Below are 8,125 nucleotides of genomic sequence, written 5' to 3' on the forward strand. Positions count from 1 at the left end.
AAAAAAATGGCGCAGCAATCGTTGATCTACAGTTTCGTGGCTCGAGGTACGGTAATCCTCGTTGAGTTCACCGATTTCAAAGGCAATTTCACATCCATCGCTGCTCAGTGCCTTCAGAAGCTTCCTTCTTCCAACAACAAGTTTACCTACAACTGCGATGGTCATACCTTCAATTACCTCGTCGAAAATGGATTCAGTAAGTCTATATATTTCTCGATCTATCTCCGTTACTTGTTTTTTGTTTTCCGATTTGTCTAGTTTTGGGTGGAGAAGTGCGATTTATTTCATTGTTTGGGATTAGATTTTTTTTTTTTTTTTCCTAATTGAGCATAGTTCTTGGTATGGCGTTGCGATAATTTATTGATGTTAGATCTAGTCTGTGTGATGTGTTTGGTGGATCTGTTAGTGAGTTATTGCAATACGTGTTCTGGATCTATGATTCTTGGCTTATTTGCGTGTAGTTTTTGATTTCATGGTGTTTTTGGCTGTTTCAAGTGTTTTACTATATATATACCTGGCTGGGTTTTGGGTGATGTTGATGGTGGATATGTACTCTCTTTTTATTATACTGTGAACATTCTTACAAGTGATATTGGTTTTGTTTTGTGCAGCCTATTGTGTGGTTGCAGTTGATTCTGCTGGGAGGCAGATTCCTATGGCTTTCTTGGAACGAGTTAAGGAGGATTTTAACAAGAGATATGGTGGTGGAAAGGCTGCTACTGCTCAAGCTAACAGCTTGAATAAAGAATTTGGGTACTTATTTTATTTGTTCTCTTTGATTTTGGTATTTGAGAAGTTTTGTGTATTAAACATGGGGCATTAGTCATTTTACTACTTATTTGTTGGCTGCTCTAAAGGTCGAAACTGAAAGAGCACATGCAGTATTGTATGGATCATCCTGATGAGATTAGCAAGCTTGCTAAGGTCAAAGCTCAAGTTTCTGAAGTTAAAGGTGTCATGATGGAAAACATTGAGAAGGTTTGATTCTCTGACGTGTATTCTTTGCCAATGTAATCTCGTGTTTTAAACTTATTGCAACATATTTCAGCTCGTATAATGACTTAAGTATCACGGTCTTTTGGTTCTTTAAGCTTTCACTGTAGATGGGAATGTACTATTCGTGGTTGTAAAGACATGTTCATGCTGTTAAACCTTCTATTGCAGGTTCTTGACCGTAGTGCGATAATTGAGATTTTGGTGGACAAAACCGAAAACCTTCGCTCACAGGTTAGTCATCTTTGGCAAATTGTCCCAAGTTCCATACACATATATGCTTTGAGTTGCAGCTCTCCCTCACTGTTGTTATCGTGGGTTTCAAACTTATAATTGAACTCTGAAACTGTTACAGGCGCAAGATTTCAAAACACAAGGAACTCAAATGAGAAGAAAGATGTGGTTTCAGAACATGAAGATAAAACTGATTGTTCTTGCAATCATCATTGCCTTGATTCTCATCATCGTCCTCTCCGTTTGCGGGGGTTTCAACTGTGGTAAATAAGTCTGGAGCTTCTCTTACCAGGGTTATCTACCACCTTTTGTGCTTCCAAGATCTCTGAGAACATCCCTCCTCATTCAGTTCGTTGTGCTGCTTTTTTTTTTTGNTTTTTTTTTTTTTTTTTTTTTTGTGGTTTCGAAATTCTCGTGCTATGTTTCTTCTTATTAGATTGTACTTCTTGAAATTGGTTTGTATTTTGCCATATATACATATATGTATGAATATTCGTTAAATTTGCAATATTGCCCTTTTTTGGTAAGATGAATACTCGTATCATCTTTGTAACGTGACTTTTGATCAGGCTTCTGCTTGCTTGGCTGGGGACAGTACTGCTTATCAGAGGACCTCTCTCTATGGAGATGATGTTTTAATTGTCGCGTAAGAAGTCCTATCTCTTATTTATGCCTTTTGCTCTTTTGTTTTTTTCAACAGCTTATGAAGAAGACTTCTTGTTATTAAAATGTTCACGCTTTGTGATCCATTGCAGGGCACATAGGACTCCACTATGCAAGGCCAAACGTGGCAACTTCAAGGATACGTATCCTGATGATTTGCTAGCACCTGTTTTGAGGGTTTGTCAGCTATCTTTTCTATTTCTGTTGTTGCTTCTTATTTCTTTTTTACTTGTTAGTTAAATGTTGTTATCTTCTTGGCACACGCATTGATAGAGAAGACAAATATAAACCCAAGTGAAGTAGGTGACATTGTGGTGGGTACTGTTTTGGCACCTGGATCTCAGAGAGCCAGTGAATGCAGGATGTCTGCCTTCTATGCTGGTTTCCCTGGTATGCCTCTTCTATGTACAATACAGTGATTGAGAAAATCTTTGTTTCTAGTTGCTTTATAATCATCCTGTTCTGGCCTTTGACAGAAACCGTGGCCGTCAGAACTGTGAATAGACAGTGCTCTTCTGGGCTTCAGGCTGTTGCTGATGTAGCCGCTGCCATTAAAGCTGGATTTTATGACATTGGTTTGTGAATAACCGTCTATGATTACGCCATTTTCCTCTCTTTTTTTTTATCATAGAGAGCTGAGCTGACGATATGTTGGATGCAGGTATCGGGGCTGGTTTGGAGTCCATGACTACCAATCCAATGGCATGGGAAGGTTCAGTCAACCCAGCGGTACTGTCTCTTAGTTCTCTCTTCTCTGGAGTCTTTGACTGGCTCTGTTAAGTTTATGGCGCCTTATATAACATATTATGCTATTGCAGGTGAAGAAGTTTGTACAAGCACAGAATTGTCTTCTTCCTATGGGTGTGACTTCAGAAAATGTAGCTCAACGCTTTGGTGTCTCTAGGCAGGAGCAAGATCAAGCTGCTGTAAGCAAACTGAACTTTTTGCAGTGTGTTATTTACTTTAATAACCTGTAACTTTGATCTCCTGATGCTAATTACCGAGTCATATTGCTAGGTTGACTCGCACAGAAAGGCAGCTGCAGCTACTGCTGCTGGTAAATTCAAGGATGAGATAATTCCTGTTAAGACCAAGGTATTTTCCAGATCCTCCATACAATAACTGTAACGTTAAAGACTTCTCCTGGAGCATTCTTCACGGAACTTCATTTATGTTCTAAAATTAGTTAATAACTTGTCTTTTATATTTCAGCTTGTTGACCCAAAGACAGGTGATGAGAAATCTATTACTGTTTCTGTTGATGATGGAATCCGAGCAAGCACAACCCTTGCTACTCTTGGAAAGCTGAAGCCAGTGTTTAAGAAGGATGGCACCACAACTGCTGGTACTTCCGGAATAAATTGTTTCATTTCTAAGAACCCAGTTTTGTTGATCAGAAATATGAATCCATTGCTTCATTTATTCTGTCTCAAACAGGAAATTCCAGCCAAGTAAGTGATGGTGCAGGAGCCGTGCTCCTGATGAAGAGAAGTGTTGCAATGCAAAAGGGACTTCCCGTTCTTGGTGTATTCAGGTAGGTGGCAAGTCCTGATGAATTTATAGTGGTAGAAGCCTCAAAAACTGAATGCTGCAGATCCTTGTGAATTTCCGTTGACATATATGCTAGAAGCTGTATTTCTAGACATTTCTGGCTTTTACTAAGTAGGACACTGTTGGACACCTTGTAGGACATTTGCGGCAGTTGGTGTTGACCCAGCAATCATGGGAATCGGTCCAGCAGTTGCCATTCCTGCTGCAGTTAAGGCGGCTGGTTTAGAACTAGATGACATCGACTTGTTTGAGATCAACGAGGTATATAGCAAACACTTCCATGATCTTCTTACTACATGTTTCTTCTAGCACAATCTGATGATAACCGTGTTGGTTTGAACTTTGAATCCTTGTGTGTTCAGGCATTTGCATCTCAGTTTGTTTATTGCCGTAACAAATTGGGACTTGACCCAGAGAAAATCAATGTCAATGGAGGCGCACTGGCCATAGGACATCCTTTGGGCGCCACAGGTATAATCTGATAAGACTGTAAAACTGTTATTCGTATTCCAGTTCACCAAACAATAGAGACGTGATTAATGAGAGACTCTCAACTCTCAACCAAACCTTAGGAAATCCACAGCAGAGAGATATATCTCATCACTAACGGCTCTATAACCAACTCACAACAGCTGTAATTTGCAGCAGTCGGCCCTAGGCTAGATAGAGTAGACCTATCGCTCAAACCTCAAAGACATGAGTTGTCTTCAAAGTTTATCAATCCCTCCACTGTGTCCATATAACTATAAAACGCTCATAAAGCCAATGCTTGTTAATTTTTTTTGCAGGAGCACGTTGTGTTGCTACTTTGTTGCACGAAATGAAACGCCGTGGAAAAGACTGCCGTTTTGGTGTAGTGTCAATGTGCATTGGTATGGTTCTTACTTGAATTATTTTTATCTTGAGTTTGGAGTCTGAATATGATTTTTGGGGATTTTGGCTGATTGGTAAAATTATGGCAGGGACGGGAATGGGTGCAGCGGCTGTGTTTGAGAGAGGAGATGGAGTTGATGAGCTTCGCAACGCAAGGAAAGTGGAAGCACAAGGCCTTTTGTCCAAGGACGCTCGCTAAAGATGACGCTGTGGCAAAACCCTCCCTATTCACTCTCCACATATTTGATCTCACCTCTCTCTTCTGGTCCTCATTTCCCTTTCTTCATCAGATATTATTATAGTTTTGAATAAAGCACACAACCAATGTTTGCCTGAGAGTCTTGTGTTCTTCTTGACCAGGTCATGTGTTTTTTAGTATTTTTTTTACGTGAAGGGGGATACAATCTTTAAATCTTTATAGTATGTATTAAGAACGTTGGTCTTCTTCTTGAATATCAGTTGTTGCTTCTAGAAATTTTAGATTTTTTGGGCTGTCAACAACTTTTTTGATTTCAATGGATTATGTCAAACTTTCATAAAGTCGACTTCCGCAGATGTTTGATTATTTCAATAGGTTAAAACTAAAATGATAAATCTAAATAGCAAATGGGGTGGTGGCGCAGTTGGCTAGCGCGTAGGTCTCATAGCTACTGAGTGATCCTGAGGTCGAGAGTTCGAGCCTCTCTCACCCCATCACTTTTTCCAATATGGACTTAGCAAATACAATTTTCGTTTTTATAACTTAAGAGTTAAGAGACACAATAAACAGCAGTAAGTTCTTATGTCACCATAATATAAATTTTTTCACAAATCATCAATATCATTTAATTTGTTAAATTAAATTAATCATGTTTCAGTACACCCCCTCGATTTTGTTATACATTTACTGGTATACTTAATTAATACAGTCTTCCTAGTTTTTTCTTTCTTTCTAATCATCATCAATACTATGGAAATCATTATCGAGTTTTTGACCAATTAAGTATACGCATTGACTATGGAGCGAAGCAAGTCCAATGAATCATTTATATGTTGGAGGTTCATCTTTTATAGCACTGTATTCATTTCTTAGTTACAAGGTAATTTTGATTTTCTTTTTCGAGTAAGAATCTGGTCAAATATTCAATGAACCTACATAAAAATGAAACTATTATAGAAATGTAGATTAATCATTGTTTTTAATCACAAACCACTAAATCGTAAACAAATCCATTTCTACTCTCTCTATTTTACATTCTCTTCAAAATCTCTATGATGAAGTACATGAAGCTATTGATCATCGCTGTGATCATCTCGTCGGCTTTGTCTCCAGCGTTGGTGGTCGGATCTCGCCCGGTGAAATGTGATAATTGCGTTGACGGTGGAAAAGAGAGGATCATGAAGATCATGAGATCAGGTTTGGATATGATGAGCCATAGGATTCTTCGAGCGTGGAGATATATAAACTACGATGCACTGAAGCACAACAGACCAGCTAGACCAAATGGTAAACCTGATCAACCTGATAACAAATACAAGCGAGGTTGCACTGCCGCTACAGGATGTTACCGCTTTACGGATTAATCATAAAACCCCTCTCTCACTCTTTATTTTTCATTCTCAATTCTCATTGTTTTTTTGTTTCTTTAGTTTCAGTTTGATGTGTTTTATTTATGTTTAATTTAGTATTTTCAATCACATTCACAATTTCCATAATTATTTCACAATATATGACATGAGACTCACATCTCCTAGAGAGTTAGAATAAACTTTTCCGGTCACAATCGAACAAAATTGTTCAAATATCTTATGGGTGTGTAATTTGATCATCTCTCTCGCCTCATATACACCCCTATATATGGTACTATTCTCTTTGATGTGCATAACAAAGTGGCCCCTCTAGAATTAACGTTAGGACTCTTTAAAAAAGAAAAATGATTTAGCCTAGTCGTGTCAATAATACATATGAAAAATTACTTCAAAAGTTCGAGCTGTATATATGGTGGATGTACATGCTAAAATTCAGGTATATTAGTCAACCAAAAACAATAAATTTGTATAAATAGGAGTGGACATGGGATGTGTAGAAACTAGGTTTCAACAATGAATTTGTTTGAGGAGGGAAACAAATTCAATAGAGTTATATCTCTAGAAAACAGATCTATGCCTTCGAATTCAAGTAAAGAAGTAGAACTTAAAGGAATTAGGGTTTATTGCCCAGAACAAAAGGAGAACTCGATTATTGTCTTTTATTCCCGATACCTTACAATGGAGAAGTCTCTCCCTCTTTATACATGCTCTAAGATTACAATATATATTCACTTTCCTTATCGGACGAAGTGAGATATGGAAAGCTGCCTCATTGCTTCATTCGGCCGCCGTGCCGAAGTGGAAGTCGGCTCCTTCTTCTTCAAGGTGACACTTTGGCCGAACTGACTTCTTGTTGACCTAATCAAACCCTTAACCGACTTTCCGGTTAACTAATCAATTAGTATTTCTGGTTTAACTCGGTATGTCGGAGGTGCTGAATCTCGTACCAACAGGATGCATGTATAGATTATCATTTAATTATGACTAGACATTTCAAACTTTCCCACAACTTTGAAAATATCGACTTTAACTCCTTGAATTACTTGAGAAATCCAAATATACAAAATTTTGTACAAATTTTAAAAAATTGTTGTCTAAACCCATATTGTAATGAGTGTGATATCTTGACCTTTTTAAAATGATTAGTTTTAATCTTTTGACATATATTCGAGATAATACTACTACATCTCAATTATTCAAAGGTCAAAGTTCAAACTTAGCTTATCCAATACTAAATTCAAATATTATACGTTGAAAGGTTGAAACTATCAAAATACCATTACACCAACACGAGTTGATTATAATAAATTAATAATTTCCAAATTTTTTATTTAGGTCCTTCATTTTTCTGAAATTTACCGTTTTAATCCTCAAAATTCAAGGGTTTTGATTTTTGATTGTTTTCTTTTCTTGTTCAATTACGTTTTACGCTTTTTTCTTTTCTTTTCTCACCGTCTTCCTTCTTATTCTCTCTCTCTCCCCCACTTAGTCCTCGATTCTCTACGCGTTTCAGCGTTAAGTCTTCTAGATCTCTGTCTAAGCTTCTTCGTCTGCTCGCTCGCTCGCCGATATAAAATCTCCGAGATCTTCTCCGTTCAATCGAATCGGATTCGCGTCGTTTTTTTTTTTGGAGGGGGAGATTAATTAAAAAAAATGGCGCAGCAATCGTTGATCTACAGTTTCGTGGCTCGAGGTACGGTAATCCTCGTTGAGTTCACCGATTTCAAAGGCAATTTCACATCCATCGCTGCTCAGTGCCTTCAGAAGCTTCCTTCTTCCAACAACAAGTTTACCTACAACTGCGATGGTCATACCTTCAATTACCTCGTCGAAAATGGATTCAGTAAGTCTATATATTTCTCGATCTATCTCCGTTACTTGTTTTTTGTTTTCCGATTTGTCTAGTTTTGGGTGGAGAAGTGCGATTTATTTCATTGTTTGGGATTAGATTTTTTTTTTTTTTTTCCTAATTGAGCATAGTTCTTGGTATGGCGTTGCGATAATTTATTGATGTTAGATCTAGTCTGTGTGATGTGTTTGGTGGATCTGTTAGTGAGTTATTGCAATACGTGTTCTGGATCTATGATTCTTGGCTTATTTGCGTGTAGTTTTTGATTTCATGGTGTTTTTGGCTGTTTCAAGTGTTTTACTATATATATACCTGGCTGGGTTTTGGGTGATGTTGATGGTGGATATGTACTCTCTTTTTATTATACTGTGAACATTCTTACAAGTGATATTG

At 37.7% G+C, this 8,125-nt stretch overlaps 4 protein-coding genes and 1 non-coding gene across 6 annotated transcripts in view; all 5 read left to right on the forward strand.

Moving 5' to 3' along the window:
- The window catches only part of LOC104700142 (vesicle-associated membrane protein 722-like), a 3,202-nt gene extending 1,456 nt beyond the window's left edge, over positions 1–1,746 (forward strand). Inside the window, exons 1-5 of one of the 2 annotated variants that reach the window (XM_010415610.2) lie at positions 7–196; positions 612–753; positions 858–978; positions 1,165–1,227; positions 1,349–1,746. In XM_010415610.2, the coding sequence (XP_010413912.1) occupies positions 7–196; positions 612–753; positions 858–978; positions 1,165–1,227; positions 1,349–1,498 (666 nt within the window). In that variant the 3' untranslated portion in view covers positions 1,499–1,746. Of the gene's footprint in view, positions 1–6; positions 197–611; positions 754–857; positions 979–1,164; positions 1,228–1,348 lie in introns of those variants that run through there. The other variant, XM_010415611.2, reaches the window with a different exon arrangement.
- Positions 1,647–4,798, forward strand: LOC109125386 (3-ketoacyl-CoA thiolase 2, peroxisomal-like). Its single transcript, XM_019226978.1, has 14 exons — positions 1,647–1,686; positions 1,756–1,873; positions 1,983–2,067; positions 2,127–2,280; positions 2,367–2,465; positions 2,552–2,619; positions 2,709–2,816; positions 2,908–2,985; positions 3,103–3,235; positions 3,328–3,424; positions 3,579–3,702; positions 3,804–3,912; positions 4,230–4,313; positions 4,404–4,798. The coding sequence occupies exons 1-14, from the start codon at positions 1,647–1,649 to the stop codon at positions 4,511–4,513; spliced, it is 1,407 nt and encodes a 468-aa protein (XP_019082523.1). The 3' UTR covers positions 4,514–4,798.
- TRNAM-CAU lies at positions 4,923–5,007 on the forward strand. The gene is given in 2 exon segments: positions 4,923–4,960; positions 4,972–5,007. It is a non-coding gene; the product is annotated as a tRNA-Met (tRNA).
- LOC104700141 (protein RALF-like 18) lies at positions 5,410–6,009 on the forward strand. The gene has a single exon (XM_010415609.2). The coding sequence runs from the start codon at positions 5,566–5,568 to the stop codon at positions 5,875–5,877; it is 312 nt and encodes a 103-aa protein (XP_010413911.1). The 5' UTR covers positions 5,410–5,565; the 3' UTR covers positions 5,878–6,009.
- LOC104700140 (vesicle-associated membrane protein 722) overlaps positions 7,531–8,125 on the forward strand; it is a gene marked incomplete at its 5' end in the record, with an annotated part of 2,641 nt that continues 2,046 nt past the window's right edge. The window contains 1 exon segment of the mRNA XM_010415608.2: positions 7,531–7,726. Coding sequence (XP_010413910.1) covers positions 7,537–7,726 — 190 coding nt within the window.

The sequence above is a fragment of the Camelina sativa genome, chromosome 7, assembly GCF_000633955.1.
Source record: "Camelina sativa cultivar DH55 chromosome 7, Cs, whole genome shotgun sequence".
Taxonomy (NCBI): domain Eukaryota; kingdom Viridiplantae; phylum Streptophyta; class Magnoliopsida; order Brassicales; family Brassicaceae; genus Camelina; species Camelina sativa.

Bases quoted from the DNA above. Each gene is read 5' to 3' on its own strand.
- LOC109125386 (XM_019226978.1), top strand. From the start codon at position 1,647: ATGTTTCTTCTTATTAGATTGTACTTCTTGAAATTGGTTT. The intron at 1,687-1,755 runs GTATTTTGCCAT...TTTTTTGGTAAG, and splicing joins GTACTTCTTGAAATTGGTTT to ATGAATACTCGTATCATCTT. The intron at 2,986-3,102 runs GTATTTTCCAGA...TTTATATTTCAG, and splicing joins TAATTCCTGTTAAGACCAAG to CTTGTTGACCCAAAGACAGG.
- LOC104700141 (XM_010415609.2), top strand. From the start codon at position 5,566: ATGATGAAGTACATGAAGCTATTGATCATCGCTGTGATCATCTCGTCG.